Here is a 19,793-nt window from a genome sequence, read left to right as displayed (position 1 = left end):
GTGACAATTTTCTCTTGTGAATCTTTTGGAGGGGATTCCCCTCATGACCTCAAAGTCTTATATTTAGGTAAATATAATATATTTAATATATAGCAGAAGGGTTATATCTGAGAGACAATTGGGAGGTCAAAGGTCAGTCTGCAGAGTATGCGTGTGTGTGTGTGTATTGTGTGTGTGTGTGTGTGTGTGTGTGTGATTCTGCCTGTGTTTGTATGTATGTGAGTGTCTGTATGTGTGTGTCTGTGTGTCTGTGTGTGAGTGTGTGTCTGTGTGTGTCTGTCATTCTGTGTGTGTGTGTGTGAGTCTGTCTGTGTGTGTGTGTAAGAGTGTGCGTATGAGAGTGTGTGTCTGTGTGTGTGAGTATGTGTGTGTCTCTGCCTGTGTGTGTGTGTGTACGTATGTGAGTGTCTATGTGTGTGTGTGTGTGTGTGTGTGTGTGTGTGTGTGAAGCGATGTATTAGTTTGCATGCATATCAGTGGAAGTTGAAGGGTAAATCATGTTTTATTAACAATTCCCAAATTATTTCCCAGATTTTTCCAGATACCTGCTCTTTTGTTTGATGAGAAGTAAACACGCCTGTAAATAACCCCATGAAGGGTTTATTGTTTTGAGTTGTTTGACTGTTCAGCATTTTCCTTATTGATTTTGATGTATGCCTTTTATATTGTATTGTTTGAATAAATATAGACGTTTTATACTACTTCCGCTTAACAGACAAATCGGACTTTTATTTTGAAAGGTAACAAGGAAGCGCACTTTTTTTTAGGTTAAAATGCGAACTTTATGGTATAGATTACGGACAGATGCGCATTTTATAACAAGTTTAATAGTTGATTTGACCCGTATGGGACTGACTCTGTTAAGGTGGTGATGAGGTGGTGATAGTTTACGAGTTTTAATTAATGTATTGTCACCTAAAAAAAGAAAATAAAGGAGAGTCACCAGCAGTAAATCTTCACGCCAATTCATATGATCCGACAACGTTTATTGCTGTCAGAATACGCAGGCGAAACAACATATATAACATAATAATAAATAAGACTAGAGGACGCTTTTTACAATTCATAACAGCATTGTAGAAAAGAGAGATAACAAACGGCAAAGATACGTTGATCAGAGACGTATTTGTTATTATAATACGTCAAATACAAACGTAATCTGGAGAGAAATACGTTTCAGTCAAACGTAATTTGGAGAGAAATACGTTTCAGTCAAACGTAACTGCAAATTGCATTTTAGGTCTGGGGGAACGTAATTTTTGTGATACAGGGTTGTACAGGAAGTATTCAGATACTTTACTCCAGTAAAAGTACCAATATGTCAAAATACAAATATAAACATACGTCTACTGAAGAAGAGAAAGAAACCAACAGGGACTGAAACAGGAAATGAACATCCAGAACAAAACTTCATGATTCTTATTAAACATCCATATTAAAGTCCATTTGGAGTCCCCTATTCCCTTCAATGTGTCTCCATTCTCCACTAGAATAAAACTATTGGGGGGGATTGTTTTTGGAAAGAACTGGAGTTTTGCAACTTGTTTTAATTATGACTTAAAAACTCCTGTTGAATACACAGATATAAAACACACACACAGCATTTAGTTTAAAACAGTTTATTCTTTATAAAATTACATTCACGCAGAGTCCCTTTAAGCCTGATCACATCCTCGGATCTCCTGCTCTCGATAAGACTTCCATATAAATCCTCTCTTTCACGTGAACACGTTCATTTGGATCAAATCACCACATTTGATAAAGTCGATGCTCACGAGGAGCCGACTGATGAGTTAAAACTGGGCTTAAATAAATCATCCAACACACAATTCAAAGAATGTCTCTCTGTAGGGCGGCAGAGGTCACACGATGAAGCCTCGGGATGCAAAAAGTACAGCGGACCATCAGGAGCCTTGTTCACGTGGCTTATGAGGCGTTATTGCAGCGCAGACACTCGGCGAGGAGCCAATGGGAGACAGGCTTCGGCTTTTGGATTATTGCAGAAGATAAAACTCTGTGGCCACCGGACGGTCTCGGTGCGGCCGCGTGACGTCCAGGCGGCCCTCACATTCACAGGCTGATGTCCAGGGAGGACGTGTTGGAGTTTCATGACGCCGCTTGCTGAACATTTTAAACTTCAGAGGGATATTTAGATCTTCAGGGGCCGAACCAAAAGAAAAACATCGACTTTGAGACCAGGTAACAGGAAGCGGCAAAAACACATGTGCAAGAACTTTAGGGGCCACGGGAACAAGAAACATTTTTATTCTGAGATTCAAATTTAAAAGTGTGGAGAAAAAAAGGGCAACAGTGCAAAAACCAGATGTCTAATCTCAGAAGTCCAACATCTCCACACACACACACGTCCATCTTCTCTTCCTTTTGTTCCGGTAAAGCGTTGATGAGCCCTTAAACATTCAGAGTTCAGCAGAGGGAAACAGGGCTGAATGACCTGCAGCTGCCAATGACCTCTGACCTTTGCCCTTAGTGTCTTCCACGAGGTACACGTGTAGGTCATTTGAGGATGTGCCACTTCCTGGAGAACGTAGTGTTTCAGTTCAAGATGGAGGGAGTTGAAGTTCTCCATCCACGCAACACAAAGACCATGACCGTCCCGCAGAACATGAGCGAGGTCCTGAGAGGACGCGATATGAATTAGATCCGTTATGAAAAACATGAAGACTTTTTTTGAGGCATTAAAAAAAAAAGAGGATTGGAAAATGTAACAAACACCAAAAAAGACAAATTAATGTTGAGATATAGCTTTTAGAGTGTTAAACGTCTGAGGTCTCGCTCCACCGGGAGAAAACAAGCTGTGGACGGAGCAGCAACGCTTTGGAAGTGTTCACTACATTTACAATATGTTCACCACTCATGACATGGAACTGAAGCCCTATCTATATATATATATATATATATATTTACAGATAAAATATATTTATAAATACAAATATATTTATAAATAAAAATAATTACAGATAAATATATATATTTACAGATACATATATCTATATATTTTTTAAATAAACATGTACATATATTTATAAAAATATGTATTAATAAATATATATATATAAATATATATTTATGAAAAGATATAAATGTATATATTTATAAATATCTATATATATAAATATATATTTATTAATACATATTTTTATAGATAAATATAGATAGATGTATATGAACCGGACTCCATTAACAAACGCAGCAAGTGGACCTTGTAGAACAGGAGCAGCTGGTCAGTTAGTTTGTGTCATTGTGGGACTCAAAGGGTATATTGGGATTCCCCAAAGTCACACAATAACACGAGGCAACACAAAAGAAACAACCAACTTATTGGGGTCGTGGTTGAGGAAACATGACGGGAGTTGTTACTGGAGGGGCTTTGAAGAGAGAATAGAGAACTTCAGTTCCCTGTAAAGCCCTCGGAGGCACGATCATAATTTGTGACATTGGGCTATACAAACTGAATCGAGTTGAATAAGTGGGAATAATGTAAATATAACAAACACTTCAACTGATATAGATTTTTTTTAGGTGTCTAAAATACATCCACAGCAGGACTCGTGTCCCCTGCTGGTACTGCTGTCTGTCAGACTCCATCTGTACTGTAGTAACACACAGACTATGGGGAAGCACCGCAGACCAACACACACACTATTCCTTTAATAGAAATAATAGGATTTCATGAATATTTCAGATATTCATATCAGGCTGGGTCCATATTCATTTTAATGAAGGGAGCGCCTGGTTCTTTATCCGAGCGTCGGTCCACAGGGTATGATGAAGTAACATCACAGCACACCAACAACGCACCAGCGGGTCACATGTTCGGTCCCATGAGGGGACATTTGGACTCCGTTGCTTTGCCTGGATTCGATCTCGTTGCATAATATGTCGTCTCAAAAGTCAATAGAGTTCAGGATTTCTGGTAATAATTGATAACTGAAAAAGGTTTGCACAGTACGGGGCCGACCTCGGACACGCCAAGAGGACACATCCATATTTTGAACTTGTGAAAGCTGATGGACGTGAACAGGAATACGCAGTCAGATTCTACAACGAGAGCAGAACACGCGTGTGTTGCTCATGGACCGAAAACGTGAGGTAGGACCACGAGGAACCGTGAACCTCCGGGCAGCAACACGCTGCCTTCATGTTTTAAATCAAATAACCGAGCTGCTGTGTGGTCGTTACGACGGACACCACGACAACAAAGTGACCCTCGCCCCCCCCACAGACCACAGGAGACACTCGCGGTGCGTTGTTCACCCGCATCTCGTTCCATGTCTTCACGCACAAGATGGACAACGCTATAAAAACAGGAGAGTTTAAAACTGAATTTAAATATTTAAAAAAAGGTATTCTAGACTTTTCTGATTGTCACCAAATGTCCACGTGTCCCACGGTCAGGCTGTTGTGCGTTTGTGTAACAAAGCGTGACGCAGAGAGAAAGAGCTCTATTATTACCACATCAACAAGCTACACACACACACGTTTAAAACATGAATGTCTTCAGGAGGAACCATTGGGTTTGGAAGTGAGTGTCACGTTGGTTGTTTTGGTCTTTTCATGAGACTTGTTGAAAAAACTAAAAACATAAAAAGGCCCATCAGACCCCGGACCTGGTCCACATTCAGGACCTTCAACCCTCCACAAGCAGGTAGTGACTGTTCAGCTCTTTGTCATCCAACTCTCTGATAAGCCAAAGGTGGACTCCATCTCCCCCTTTACCAAATCTCTCTCTCTCTCTCTCTCTCTCTCTCTCTCTCTCTCTCTCTCTCTCTCTCTCTCTCTCTCTCTCTCTCTCTCTCTCTCTCTCTCTCTCTCTCTCTCTCTCTCTCTCTCTCTCTCTCTCTCTCTCTTCTCTCTCTCTCTCTCTCTCTCTCTCTCTCTCTCCTTCTCATCCCACCCCCCCGCTTCAGTATCTAAAGTCTTAACAGCCTGCGGCGTTCTAGGCCAAGCCCATTTCCTCCAGCACGCTCCTGGGGGACTCGTCCTCCTGTAAACAAGCAGAGAGACACTAGAAGGGAGGACTCGCAAACCAAAGAACTAAACACACATCTACATTTCCTGGGGCTGCCATCGAGGTCCAGTAACATTCTCTATTACGCATTATAAACTATTATAATCTTATAGCATTGTATAACTAATGTTGCAAGCCCTCGTATTCATAATGCTTTATAACAGTCATAATACATAAAGCAGTTTATTAGGATTTCATTATATTTCCCATTTACGCAGTCTAAATATTTATGAGTATTATAAAAATACAATAAAGTGCTATAAGCTATAATACTGTTGGTAATGCATTATAGACATGTTACATAATGCCATGACACCCTGAAGCTCTGTTCAGATTCAGAAGAGTATTTTACGTTTTTTTATTTAAATATAAATGTTGCACGTTTTGCACCGTCTTTTTTAACAGTCAATTATGACCAAATAGTTCCAGGAACTAATAATATGAGGTCAAGCTCACATCGTACGATAAGTCGTGAAAGTCAAAAGGCTAGAAGTTACGTCTTTATACCGTAGAATAAGTTGATATTGTGGTCACGTCCATTTATCGTACGATAAGTCGCTAAAAATGATCGGGGTCATGTTCATATATCTTACAATAAGTCGATAACGTAAAAATGATCGGGGTCATGTTCATATATCTTACAATAAGTCGATAACGTAAAAAAGATCGGGGTCATGATCATATATCGTTTGATAAGTCGATAACGTAAAAATTATCGGGATCATGTTCATATATCGTTCGAGAAGTCGATAACATAAAAAAGATGGGGGTCACATTCATATATCGTACAATAAGTCGCTAATGTGAAAATGATCGGGGTCACAATCATATATTGTACGATAAGTCTATAACATAAAAATTATCAGGGTCACGTTCATATATTGTACGATAAGTCGAGAACGCAAAAATTATTGGAATCATGTTCATATATCGTTCGATAAGTCGATAACGTAAAAATTATCGGGATCATGTTCATATATCGTTCGAGAAGTCAATAATGTGAAAATGATCGGGGTCATGTTCATATATCGTACGATAAGTCGATAACGTAGAAATGATCGGGGTAATCTTTACATATTGTAAAATAAGTTGATAACTGCAAAATGTGTGACGTCCACATATCTTCCGATAGGCCTAGAGCAGACTACGTGATTATTTCCTCGTCCAAATAACGATACTTTGAGCGATAAGTGGTGAAGCAGCATAAAGTGTAGCAAGGTTTGTGCTCGACCAATCAGAGACAAGTTAAGCCCCCCGGGGTAACGCCCGGTTACCTCCTGAAGCAGGTCGGCCTGCTCGATGGCCTTCAGGACGCTCTTCTTGGACGTGTCCTGGATCTCTCCTCCCATCAGGAACTCGTCCAGGATGAAGTAGGCCTTCTCAAAGTTGAAGATGATGTCCAGCTCACACACCTGCACGAACAAACACACGTCAACGAGGTTTCCTGAAGCAGTGAAGATCCTTCTCCTATAACCTTTAACCCTTCGTGTGTGACCTACGCTGCCAAAGTATTTATCCAGCAGCTCTACGAAGCGGTGGATGACTTCCAGGGTGATGAGCTCGTTGTCCTGCTCTTCTATTGCGCAACAGAAGTACAGGCTGGCGTACCTGTAGGAACACACACAACAACAACACAACACGACACATTTCAATGTTCCCGTCTGACAGCGTTAACCCTTTCAGCGTGTTCTCAGCTCATGAAAGTAATTCAGCATTTGGTTGGATTTAGCTCCGCCCTCTCGTGTCACTTCTGTCTAAAAAAAACCAAAATGGCGACTGCAGTCCAACAACCAATGGGTGACATCACCGTGACTCGTATATAGTTGACCTAAAGGTTTTGGGGAGCTCGGATTGGTATTCCAGGCCAGCGTCTCCCTTCCCATGACTGTTTTCCAGGTTTTTCAGGATGTTTGGGAACCAAGAGCACGGTAACTAGCCGACGGTTCCTTCCACCAACTCATATTCCCACGTTCATGGTCACACAAACTACTTCCAAATGATTCTGGGAACAATCTGTTGACATTTTGTCTACATGTACTTCTGTTTTCCCAGTTTACAACCCTGTATTGTTACGTTTCTGTTCTGCCACAGTCTATAAAACATCCCACAGTGACATCATCACACAGCCCTGCAATACTATTACAGTCACTTCAATGGAAAACCAAGTAACAAAGCAACTCAAGTCATTCTCAAAAATAGCTGTCGATTACACTTCTGTTGATCGATTAGTGGACCACCTGTTGCAGCTGTACTCTCTACATGCATATTGTATTTGAAGTGCTGCTCTGAACCCACACAGGGTTAACGGAGGACTGAGCAGAGCGCTGCAGTGTTCCCTCAGTCTTCCCCACTGCAGGAAACCCCTCTATGCTAAACTCAGCGCCCACGCACCCCCGCCCACACACAGGCAGCTTGTGTTCGTCCACCTCTGCATTGTGAGGCAGTAATGAGCCCGACACACACCGATCAGAGAGTGTGTGTGTGTGTGTGGAGGCTGGGTTTCACCCTTTCCACCCACCTAAAATCTAAAGTTGCTCAGCCCACATACAAACAGACATGAACTTTTATTGGTGTGTGGGAGGCGATCTGTTGTCGAGACGCACTGAAACCAGACCATCTGCTTTGGTTTTACTGCGACAAAATACTTTAATTCATTACTGATGTCAAATCGGGGCTAAAATCAAACTCAAAAGGTACGTACAGAAATGTTTGTCTTGCGTACCTGCCTCAATATAAAAATACCGATATTGTAACATCAGGAGAGGTAATGGCCGTATTGGTGAAAGTTTGGCAATTTGGTCGACGCCATCTTGGCTTTTTTGAAAAACGGTATATATCTGGAATGCGGAGGAGTGACGTAGCAACGTATAGTGGCAGCAACCTGTCAATCACAGTAAGGCCCGCCCTAAAGCACCCCCTGCTTAATGGTTCATTTACTCTGAATTACCATAAAGTACTAAATGATGACATCATGCTGTATAGAAGAAGACTTGAAACTAGAGACTGAGACATAAACTCATGTTAACAATGTTAACTGAGGGAATACATCAAGAGGAGAGTCATTATATAGACTTCTATACAACCAGAGGAGTCACCCCCTGGTGGTCAGGAGAGAGAATGAAGCTTTAGCACATGAATAATAGACTTCTATACAACCAGAGGAGGCGCTCCCTGGTGGTCTAGAGAGAGAATGCAGCTTTAGCACATGAATAATAGACTTCTATACAACCAGGAGTCGCCCCCTGGTGGTCAGGAGAGAGAATGCATGTTTTGATTAAAGAAACTTCTGCTTCGGCTTAGCTCAGCAGAACTGGAGGTTTTCACCTGGTTCATATGTTTTTAGATCCTACCAGGACTGGAGAAACTCTAACTTCAGATCAGCTCTCCTTCATGATGTCACCGTGCTGCTCTAAACAGGTGGAATACCTGCAGAGATGAATACGAGCAGGACTGCAAGATATTTCTTTGAGCCAAATACTTGGACCATATTTAAGTTGCCATTGGTGAGCAGCGACCCAGTGTATTTGTCGAGGGCTTTTATTGTGAAAGGTAAACGAGAGAGAAGCTGTGATTCACCTCCACTGGCCATGAAGCAATAAAGAGTTTGCCGTCTCTGTTCAGTCGACTCCGACGCTTACATTTTTAGTCCTATTCTGGAGTAAGTCGATCTATCAATGAAATTAAGATATGTCAACTTGGGAGATGTATAGTGGTTTTTGGGAGATGTATATATTTTTTACTTTTTCGTGAATAAAACGATGAATCAAGAAAACAACTGGAAGCTTATTAAATAATGAAAATAAAGCTTCACCCATAGTAATGAAAATACTAATTATAAGCCATTAAATTATGAATATTCACTATCTTCCTGTTATCATTGTTGTGCAAAGTCTTATTTGATATTATTACAATACATGGAGTTTCACCGACATTTATTAAGCATTTCATTATTTGGGACTTGTTTGGATGCTTATTGGCTTAATGGTCAATGATTAAATCATACGTTTGTTGTATTATACATCGTGCATTAGAAGCATAGCTTTGATATAACAGATTTTCAGATAGATGGCTGTGTTGAATAAACACGAGAGTGCACTAATGTTTGATTTGCTTTTGAATATTGAGGACTTGAGTCACTGCTCATTGACGTGAATCAAGCTGGCCAAACATCAAAATAAAAAAAACTTTTATATAACCCGCCAAAGATGGAAGAAAAAGTCTTGACGACACTTTTCATGATTTCAGCTTTCATACCTTTTGTAGACGATCTTGAGGTCCTTCCACTCCAGGAAGCTGCACATCTTTGGTTTTCGGGCGAGCACGATCTGCATGAGCTCCCTCACCATCTTCTTCTTGTCGCGCTCCGCTGTGGCCGTGTACCACTTCTGCAGTCGCAGCTTCCCCTGCCGGCTAAAGAGCAGCATGAAGCGCATCTGCACAGGGACACGACCCAAAGAGAGGGGAAGAACAGAAGCCATTAAAGCATCACAGACCTGCTTGAGTTGAAGATGAATAATATACAAGAGGTGCATCACATAGATTTGGGGACATGATGATGCATCAGTGGTTTTGTCATGTTCATGTCATATCTGTGGCTGTATTGGACCTCTGCAGGCAGAGTTATAAATACATGGGCTAGTTTACGGTTAGAATTGGAATCGTATATAATTAGGCATCAAAACTCAGAGCCTTTATCTCGACTGCAGAGGCCTTAATGCTGTACGAGACGGATAACTGTAAACACATTTAAATACTCATGTTTTACATTAAAAGCTTTGCAGCAGCTTAAAGGGAAGAATAATCATCCACTGAAAGATTAGCAGAATAACTCAAAAGCAGCAAAGAAAGTGAGTAAAATAAAAGCATCACTGAGAATATCAATAGTGACAGCTCATGCTAATTAAATTAGTCATTTCAAGAGTATTTTTCTAATCTAAATCTTCCACAATCACCTTGAAATTTGAAGACACATTCTTCAGTCCGAATAGCTTCATCAAGTCTGTTTATGTGAGTTTCACCCCGAATAGAAAACATCTCAATGGAGACTAAATACAGAGGATATCAAATACCACTCACACACAACTAGGAGTTGGACTAGAGTCCTGGTCCGATGATGTCATGAAGAATCTGCACACACACACACACACACTCACACACACACACACACACACACACACACACACACACACACACACACACACACACACACACACACACACACACACACACACACACACACACACACACACACACACACACACACACACACACACACACACACACACACACACACACACACCACCCCCCCACCCCCCCCCAGCATTTAATCAAAATATGCTCAGCTAGCATATTAGTCCACAACATAAAATCCACTTAACAGTTATGCAAGTTGCGATCGTGCTGCACTCACCGCCGTCTGCAAGGGATACAACATTTAAGGTGCGTCGGTCACGTACATCACGCAATCAAAACAGGAAGTGACCTTCCTGGACCCGGATATTTATCAAGACTCTGGTCCTGGATTGACCAAGAAAATTCTTTGCCACCATGAGCCAATCAGTGAGTTAGATACTGAACGGTAAACCCATGTAAACGGACCGCGAACCAAACGGGTGCAGTTTGCATTCACATGCAAATACTGTGAATATCAACACACACACGACAGTAGAGAAGCTGAGCAGCCCGAACACGTCGACTGGAGCTCACACCTGTACGTCTACTGGAGCTCACACCTGTAGGTCTACTGGAGCTCACACCTGTAGGTCTACTGGAGCTCACACCTGTACGTCTACTGGAGCTCACACCTGTACGTCTACTGGAGCTCACACCTGTAGGTCTACTGGAGCTCACACCTGTACGTCTACTGGAGCTCACACCTGTACGTCTGCTGGAGGTCACACCTGTAGGTCTACTGGAGCTCACACCTGTACGTCTACTGGAGCTCACACCTGTACGTCTACTGGAGCTCACACCTGTACGTCTACTGGAGCTCACACCTGTAGGTCTACTGGAGCTCACACCTGTAGGTCTACTGGAGCTCACACCTGTACGTCTACTGGAGCTCACACCTGTACGTACCGCCTCTGTGTGGTCCATGTGGCTCGTGTGGTTCCTGTTGGTCTTAAGGCCGCAGTTATGTAGTTAAATAGTGACGAGCCCTCGTCTGTTGGCTCAGTGCAAAGAAAACACAAGGAGTGTGTGTGTGTGTGTGTCCTGTGTCTACACTAGGGCTGCAACAACGAATCGATAAAAATCGATTATTAAAATAGTTGGCAACGAATTTCATTATCGATTCGTTGTGTCGCGCGACTATTACAGCGCTCAATAAGTCGCGGAGTATAAACAAATTTGAGTTGATCGCAAAGCGGCGCAGGAGAAACCAGAGCGGAGCGGAGAGGACAGAACGCTGCGTTGTGAGAGCCAATCAGCGCTGAGCTGCTCCGCTGTCGATTAATCTAATTGGCTGCTGCTGCTCTCGTGGCGCTGGATGCGGAAGTCATTCACGGAGCTGTGTGCGCCTCCGGGTGACGTTATGAACCCCGACACCAGGGCGCTACGACGTGTGTGGCATTTCCACAAGAAGTATAACGTAGAAAAAGTGGTTATTTATTCCGTTGCGGATGGCGAAACATATTTTTCCACGGAGAAAGGCAACGGAGATAAGCCCCACCCCCTCACCTATGACGCGTTTAACCCACAAATAGTCGGCTGAGTAAACTCTTCTCTTCAGCTCTGTTTGTGACGGGTTCATCCACATGCTGACCAGTGGGTCTCCAGGACCTTTCCATGACTTTAAACCAAATTTCCATGATTAAACATTTTGTGAAAACTCTGTATAAATGAACAAGTGAGAAGATTTAGTATTTAAACTAACAATGAGAATTAAAAGGCATACAGTATATATTTCGTGTAAATTAACATTTGAATATAACAAATTTGCATTACTTTTCCAAATTTTTGGAGATTTTATTATTTTTCCCCCCAGGGTTTTCATGACCGTACGAACCCCGTTTTGAATAAAGGGTTGAAAATTCCAGTTTTATTGTTTTTTATCCAATTAATCAAAAAAATAATCAACAGATTAATCGATTATCAAAATAATCGTTAGTTGCAGCCCTAGTTTACACCGCCCCTCGTGGTCATAATGACAAAAGATGGCAACGCTTTGACATCCGACTGATGACTCAAACACGACAGCTCGGCCGACTAACGGAATCCTGGAGGTCGATTCAGACGTAAAAAAAAAAAAAAAGGGGACAAAGCGAGGACACCAAGCGGCCGGCCGACGGTCTGAAACGTGGTCTTTTTGAACAGAAAGACAGAATCCACTGACCACTACACTAAGTGCTATGTGTTCTGAGCCCAGTGCCGGCTCCGCTAGTCCATGTCAAAGTGTCCGTGTGTAAGACACCTCACCCCAAAACTGCTCCCGTGGCCGTGCCTACAGGGTGTGAAGGTGTGTGAACGATGATGACAGGTGGCCCTTCCCATCAGTGTGTACCTGGGTGTGAATGATGTTGTGTAGTGTTAAAGCTCTTTGACAGATCGGAAGTAGGAAGGTCCATTTAAATGACACGCACACAGTTCATCACGATATCAAGGACCGATCTAATAATCTGTGTATCACTGTATGGAGGATTGAGGTTATTATTGCATGTGTAGGGCGAAGTCAGATAATATATAAAGTACACATTAAGAATGGACCCCATGTCTCCGATACCCGATCCAGCTGTTCAGGTATCTATTTTTCATATAAGTTGCGTAAGTAATCTTTATATACTGCCGTTATAATCAGAATCAGGATCCTGTGCATGTGCTCGGGTGTGTTTAAGAGGCAAATAAAGTAGTTTGGCCGTGGGGAAGGAAGGTTGACGTCACGAACAAATGTGTAAATTGAGTCAACTGACAAAAGAACCAGATAAACCTGCATTTCTAAAAAGAAAAGAAAATATATCTTCTTTAAGTATTAGTCGTCAAAGTATCCTGGCAATAAGATCCTGCAAAAACACTTCAAACAAACATGATGAAGACCAACTACACAAAATATAAAAGTTATAAAAATGACAACCTCATTTTCAGTTCGGGGACCAAAAATCTACTGTACATTAGAATGTAATAATGAACCCATGTCTGTATATTCAGTGACAGTCACCGTCACCTCCGTGTTGACAGCAGGCCGAACGTTACATCCTCACCTGCGACTCGTATTAACATGGAAATGACCACAGTCAACTTTAACATCGCTGAGTGCCAACATTACACGCGCCAGGTTAACGCGTTAAATGTGTGCGGAAGTAGAAACCGGGACCCACCGTGTGCTGTTCTGCGGCCTGTTAGCTTGCAGGCTGCGCCGACGTGAAGCCAGGTGAAGGTAACGCAGGTGCACACTTCCTGAAACCGTACACCTTGCTAGCATTAGCTAAGCACCGACGCTCGTGCCCTCTCTTTTAGACGAAGGAGGAGCAGCAACTCACCATTTGTTGTTTTAGTTTAACAAACTACTCGGAACAGACTATCGTACGTCTAGGGAAGCGAAGACAGAGCTAACGCTGCCGGTCCATGTCTGCGCCCGGTACCGTACAGTAAGAGGAGCTGGACCCATTCCCTGCTACAGCGAGCAGTTCCGCCTCTGGTGCGCATGCGCAGTCTGCTCTGGTGTCCCTATGCCCGGAGTATGGCTTCTCCGGCAACAACTCGGCTTGATGCCAAGAGGACTTTCATATTTTCTCGATTTAGGAGCTTAACCTGACAATTTAGGCTAATGTATTTTGAAAAAATATACAAAATATATACACGCTACCGGGTTAGAAGTTTTAATTTAACAATTTGTTTACAATTAACAAAGATAGACAGACCATAATAACCTTTAGGTCTTTCCTTTAGAGAAATTGAGGTGTTCTAAAATATTTGTGTGTATTCAATTTTATTTTTCGAGGGTTCTAAAAAATTGTGCATAAGTACGTGCAGAAAGATGTTCAACAAAGTGATAACATATAGTTACAGAGTGTTTTTCCTTAATACGATTTGTGTCACTAAACATGATGAACACGTAGTCCTACTAATATTAATAGAACAATATAATTTGAAAGTTTGGATTGGAGTGACAGCTCATGGTTAGTTCAGATTTAGTATAATGTGTTTATTAAAGTTACTCTATTTAAAATGGTGAAATCAGTTAAATATTCTGAAAGATGTTCACCTTTTTGATAATTAGCTTTATTTACCTTCTCATAATATATATTGTATGCTGAAAGCTTACATCATACAATGAAGGCCGGGTTGAGTCCTGACCTTTGGCCGTTTGACCACTAGAGGGAAGCGTGAACCAACGCCACAACAATAACACACACAGCTTTGTAAAAACATAGTATTTTAATAAATATAAATACGGCAAAATACAAATGTAACTCGGCAACAAAATAGGCAATAACAAAAATAGATATTAGAAATAACATAGATAAAAATACATCTTTTTAGGGGGTGTACTTATGCAGTGCATTGGTGTCTGTTGTATTAGACTTAATTATTTAACTTTCCTTCATATATCTTAATGTCTTGGCAACCATAAACATTCAGAGACATAAACTATTGGCAAACATAAACTCTCGGTCAAATCAGGTTTCTACTGTCAGTCGTGTTAAATCTGTGTGTCCTCACGTCTTAAATAAAGCTGTCAGCGAAAATAAGTGCCCTGTACAGCGGGCCCATTGTGGTCCTTGTGTGTGTGTGTGTGTGTGTGGTCATCATGTGTGTTTGTGTGTGGTCATCGTGTGTGTGGTCATCATGTGGAGCATGAGCAGCAGTAGTCAGACACAGTGTGGAGTCCTTCCCCCGTTATTGAGGCTGGTTGAACTGACCCATGAACAGAACAGCACCTGGACACACAGGAAGTAGAACGTTAAACACACCGCACACACACACACACACACACACACACGCTTTTCTAAAAATGGGATTCAGAAATAAAACAAACCAGGTGTGTGTGTGTTACCTGTTTGTTTGTGCTGGATGAGGAAGAGGAAGGGCCGGTCCAGAGTGATCTCCTCCACCGCCATGCGAGAGAACATCACGGCGGCTAACGGAGGGAATGAAAATAAAAGGTCAGTTTATTATAACTTGATTAAACACAACATCTTTTGTAATATGCAGACTTAAGTCATAATCACTTTTATTGATTGCCCTTTGCAAGTCAGGACCACCAATATGGTAGTCATCACTTCATATTACTGTGTATGTTCTCAGACACGACTAGATTACAGACGAGGCCGAGGCAGCGACCTGTCAATCACCTGGTAGCCCCGCCCTCAAATCACACCCTGCGTTATGGTCTAGTGACTCTGAATAGAGCCTCATTTATAACGCGAATATCATGCTGTATTGAAGAAGACGTGTGTGTGGTTGTGTGTGGTTGTACTGGCATCAAACTGAGGACCGTCGAGGGTTTTTAACCTTTTGAGTGAGGACCGAAATTTACCCGGTCCTCGGTCCGATGCCCACACGGGTGTGTGTGTGTGTGTGTGTGCGTGTGTGTGTGTGTCTGTGTGAGAGACTCAGTATTACCTGTTGCTGCTGCTCCCTTGGTTCCCTGCTCATTCACCTCGATCTTTACTCTCTGCAGGACCTTGGACACGCACAGCCTCTCGTCAGCTGCAGGGCAGAAACACACACACACACACAGGTTGAATACACACACTTCCTCTGGAGTCCATTACTAACTCCGGTCTTCCCACTGGACTAGGAGGTCAACTCACTGGTGATGCGTGAGAAGTCAGCAGTAGCCAGGTTGAACATGTCTCCCAGACCCATGTTCATCAGAGCGGTCTGCAAATTCACCTCAGAGTTCAGACTAAACCTGCAAAACACACACACACACACACACGCTCAGCTTCCATCCTGGAAAGTACTTTTAAAACCAGTTCATGAACCACACTCCACGTGTCTTCCCCTCTCACCGGGGCATGGCCAGCTGCCGCTTGACGCTCCTCAGCTCCGCTCTCCACTGCTTCATCCTCTGGCTGCTCAACTGGGAACTGAGCGCGCTCAGTGGCACCTCGGGCTCGAAGGGCGACACCAGCAGCATGCTCAGCGAGTCGCCCTCGTACGGCACCTCGATGACGTCGTAGTCCACCCCGTCGGCGGTCACAAACTCGCCTGTGGAGGGAGATGGATGTGAGTTTCTAAGCGGGTTCGCCGTCGTCCGGGTTCGGATCCCGGGGTCGGCGCGATGGACCTACCGTAGTTGTAGCGGTTGGCGAGGCGCATCATGTGCACGGGCACGTCGCTGCCGTTGGCGCAGTGGAACATCCTCTCCTGGGTCATTTTGGGGTCAAAGGGCACCTTCCAGCGGGCCTGGAAGTGCAGGGCGTTGAGGATGACCAGGCGGGTCGCATCGGTCAGAGATCCGGGTGCGAGGAACTCGGGGATGGCACCTGTAGCGGGTCGGTGGAAAAAGAAGACACCAAAGTTGTCACGACGGATTCAAAAGAAGGAAGTAGGCCACTTGGGGTCCTGCAGATGTGAAGCAGCTGGTACCTGCAGTGTGGTCCGAGACCCACGAGTTTATGATGCTGACCGCCTGGTCGGGCTTGGTAAAGTCCAGCTGGTTGGGGTGAGATTGGAAGGCCTTGGCTAGGGCCCGGCGGTACCCCTTCTCCAGGCTCATCTTCCTCTCCACCATGACGGCGCTGGCGGTCTCCACCCCGTCCACGATGGACAGGTCGCGCTGCAGGAGGCGCTGCTGCCGGGACATCCCTCGCTCTGCAGAGGAGGGCGGATGGTTACTCCAACAATACGAATATATATACAGGACTGTCTCAGAAAATTAGAATATTGTGATAAAGTTCTTTATTTTCTGTAATGCAATTAAAAAAACAAAAATGTCATGCATTCTGGATTCATTACAAATCAACTGAAATATTGCAAGCCTTTTATTCTTTTAATATTGCTGATTATGGCTTACAGCTTAAGAAAACTCTAAAATCCTATCTCATAAAATTTGAATATTTCCTCAGACCAAGTAAAAAAAAAGATTTATAACAGCAAAACAAAATCAAACATTTGAAAATGTGTTTCCAGGTGTTTCGAGTTAATTAGACGATTCAAGTGATTTGTTTAATACCCTACTAGTATACTTTTTCATGATATTCTAATATTTAGAGATAGGATATTTGAGTTTTCTTAAGCTGTAAGCCATAATCAGCAATATTAAAAGAATAAAAGGCTTGCAATATTTCAGTTGATTTGTAATGAATCCAGAATGCATGACATTTTTGTTTTTTTAATTGCATTACAGAAAATAAAGAACTTTATCACAATATTCTAATTTTCTGAGACAGTCCTGTATATATATATATATATATGATACATTTGGGGTCACTTAGAAATGTCCTTATTGTTCAAAGCACTGTTTTTATCAATGAAGATAACATTAAATGAATCATAAATACTCTCTCTACATAGTTAATGTGGTAAGTGACTATTCTCTGGTTGTTAATGAAGTCTCTACAGAGGTGTGTAGAAGCCCATCTCCAGTGCTCTAATGGTACATTGTGTTATTGCCTTAGAAGACTAACGGAGGGGTATAAAACCCTTGAAGACCCTTTTTATGAGCGCAGCTGAAAACAGTTATGCTGCTGAGAGAAGCTATAAAACGGGCCTTCCTTTGAGCCACAAGTTTGAAGAACTAAATTAATGTTTACAATAAAAATTATTATTTCTAACCTTGTTAATGTCTTGACTATATTTTATAGAAATTTTTAAATCATTTCATTAATAAAAGTGAGTTTTAATGGAAAACCAAAACTCGTGACCCCAGACGTTAAACCCGTTGGGTTTACGAAGTGCTTTCTCCTGTCGGTGCTGCGTTAACCCCTTCTTCCCCGACAGGACCCGGACTGTTTGACCGTCTGCTCTACCCACCATGCAGAGAAAAGCCCATGGCAGCGGTCAAGGCCTTGCGGGTGCTTCCAGACGCTCCGAGCTGAGCCATGGCCAGGACGGAGGCCACGCCGTAGGGGGACAAGGCCACGTTCTGGTCCGCAGAGTCCCGGGCCAGCTGGGAGAAGACCTTCAGGCCGAAGTCGGTCTGCTTGTCCTGCAGAGAGCTCAGGGCCGCTCTGCTCAGAGTCAGCAGCAGGAAGGCGTACACGCAAAGCATTCTGGGAGAGAAGGAACACAGGTGTGAGTTTGAACTGTGCAAATGTGAGTACGCTACTGTTGGGACACGATGTGAGGGCGTCTGCTAAGGAGGAACCGTTGGGTTGCTCAACACCTGCAGAGACTCTGAACAGCTGGCAGATGTTGACAGGAGCCGGGGAATTTCACTTTTCTTTTTTTATTCCCACAATAAAAAATGTGGCTGTCAACCCGGCAACTGTTTGTGTTACGGTGTGTGTGTGTGTGTGTGTGTGACTCATGCTGAACGTGTATGCATTCGCACCAGTGTGTCAACTGGAAAGTGTGTGTGTGTGTGTGTGTGTGTATGTGTGTCCGTGGGCTTTTCCACTGCAGACATCAATGGTGCGCACTGTGAGCGGAGGTCAGAGGTCGGCCTCTGTCTCAAAAACCTGTGTTTACTTGACGGGAGGCTTCCAAGGTGAAGAGGATAAATATTTGAACCCTCTGCACTCACCATGGAGAGTGCAGAGGGAATCTCTTTGCATCACTCCATGAATCACAAAATACCGCCAACAGACATAATAATCTATTCCCAACATGTTTCTTAGAAATACAAACGTCAGGCTATGAATAATAAATATAAACAAATCCTCAGAGAAGACATTGGAACGTGTGGCGTATGTAAATACTCCTGAAGTGGATATTCATGCCATTACGTTTGAAAGAAAGTACGAGAAGAAGTTATTCATTATCTAGTTATGTGACATATTTTGGATTTAGGAAAAATATACAGACTCAAGATAAACAATCACATGAGTATTTTACACTGAAAGAAGACATGGAAGTTAAATAAATAGCCCAAAGCTGAACAGTGTATTACAAATAAAGCAACTTTCCACCATTGCTAGAATAAAATATTAAATCAGTATAAATAATGTAAAATCCACAGAGTCTGTGAAGTCTCATCAAACCAAAGGAGACGAGACCACATGACTTAAAATAGAATAAAGCTCCTCTCTTCCTATTGGTGCATTCTTATTAACGCCGTATTAACATCAAACAACAGAAACTCAGTGATGATTCCCTGAGATGTGTGTGTGTGTGTGTGTTAAGCTCCCCAATGTGAAGCAATAATTATTTTTAAAATTATCTTCATATATCTAACTTCAAAGGCTCCGAGTCGTCCATGTTGTCGTTGTTCTTACCTTCGGTTGAGAGGTTTCTAGTGTGGGTCAGCGGTGTGAGCCGGTTCAGTGTCTGCTGGAGTCTGAAGGACTGGAGGACTCGCCTGCCTTTATATAGTGGAGCAACACCCCCCCCCCCCCCACACACACACATACACACACAGAAGTCATTAGAGAGGATGATGTCATCTGACGCCGTCTGGACAGGCTTCCTTTTCATGAGCACTCCCCCCCCCCCCCCCCCTCCTCCTCCCCCCGTCTGCTGGAAGCATGACGGAGCATATGGAAAGTCACTTGGCTGTTTTCACTGTCTCATTCACACAAACACACACACACGTACACACACACGTACACATAAACACACACACGTACACACACGTACACACACACACATACACGTACACACAGACACACACAAACATACACAGCCACACAGACACACACACACACACACACACACACAC

At 42.9% G+C, this 19,793-nt stretch overlaps 2 protein-coding genes across 4 annotated transcripts; both read right to left on the bottom strand.

Moving 5' to 3' along the window:
* Positions 1 to 4,881: 4,881 nt before the first annotated feature.
* Positions 4,882 to 13,649, bottom strand: ap1s1 (adaptor related protein complex 1 subunit sigma 1). Of its 3 annotated transcripts, XM_056442839.1 has the most exons (6): positions 13,504 to 13,649; positions 13,342 to 13,420; positions 9,284 to 9,462; positions 6,529 to 6,637; positions 6,304 to 6,441; positions 4,882 to 5,005 (listed from the first exon to the last, which is right to left on the bottom strand). In XM_056442839.1, exons 3-6 carry the CDS (start codon positions 9,460 to 9,462, stop codon positions 4,958 to 4,960), a joined length of 474 nt encoding a protein of 157 aa, XP_056298814.1. In that variant the 5' UTR covers positions 13,342 to 13,420; positions 13,504 to 13,649; the 3' UTR covers positions 4,882 to 4,957. The 3 variants fall into 3 exon arrangements, with proteins under 3 accessions (XP_056298814.1, XP_056298813.1, XP_056298812.1); XM_056442838.1 differs by lacking the exon at positions 13,342 to 13,420; XM_056442837.1 differs by lacking the exons at positions 13,342 to 13,420; positions 13,504 to 13,649 and adding an exon at positions 10,108 to 10,158.
* A 733-nt stretch (positions 13,650 to 14,382) lies between these two features.
* Positions 14,383 to 19,433, bottom strand: serpine1 (serpin peptidase inhibitor, clade E (nexin, plasminogen activator inhibitor type 1), member 1). Its single transcript, XM_056442836.1, has 9 exons — positions 19,351 to 19,433; positions 17,948 to 18,186; positions 16,562 to 16,786; positions 16,264 to 16,458; positions 15,982 to 16,180; positions 15,781 to 15,881; positions 15,590 to 15,676; positions 15,021 to 15,104; positions 14,383 to 14,904 (listed from the first exon to the last, which is right to left on the bottom strand). The coding sequence occupies exons 2-9, from the start codon at positions 18,183 to 18,185 to the stop codon at positions 14,864 to 14,866; spliced, it is 1,170 nt and encodes a 389-aa protein (XP_056298811.1). The 5' UTR covers position 18,186; positions 19,351 to 19,433; the 3' UTR covers positions 14,383 to 14,863.
* Positions 19,434 to 19,793: the final 360 nt, after the last annotated feature.

Source organism: Pseudoliparis swirei, chromosome 21 (assembly GCF_029220125.1).
Source record: "Pseudoliparis swirei isolate HS2019 ecotype Mariana Trench chromosome 21, NWPU_hadal_v1, whole genome shotgun sequence".
NCBI lineage: Eukaryota > Metazoa > Chordata > Actinopteri > Perciformes > Liparidae > Pseudoliparis > Pseudoliparis swirei.
This window is presented reverse-complemented; position numbering and strand designations above follow the sequence as displayed.

What these genes read in the sequence shown, in the direction of transcription:
- ap1s1 (XM_056442837.1), bottom strand. Translation starts at nt 10,149, where the DNA reads ATGACATCATCGGACCAGGACTCTAGTCCAACTCCTAGTTGT. An exon ending in CTAGTCCAACTCCTAGTTGT is followed by an intron (nt 9,463 to 10,107) that starts GTGTGAGTGGTA and finishes GTCCCTGTGCAG; the next exon opens with ATGCGCTTCATGCTGCTCTT. An exon ending in TGGATAAATACTTTGGCAGC is followed by an intron (nt 6,442 to 6,528) that starts GTAGGTCACACA and finishes TTGTTCGTGCAG; the next exon opens with GTGTGTGAGCTGGACATCAT.
- serpine1 (XM_056442836.1), bottom strand. Translation starts at nt 18,185, where the DNA reads ATGCTTTGCGTGTACGCCTTCCTGCTGCTGACTCTGAGCAGAGCGGCC. An exon ending in GGTCTCGGACCACACTGCAG is followed by an intron (nt 16,459 to 16,561) that starts GTACCAGCTGCT and finishes GACCCGCTACAG; the next exon opens with GTGCCATCCCCGAGTTCCTC. An exon ending in CGCCAACCGCTACAACTACG is followed by an intron (nt 16,181 to 16,263) that starts GTAGGTCCATCG and finishes CTCCCTCCACAG; the next exon opens with GCGAGTTTGTGACCGCCGAC.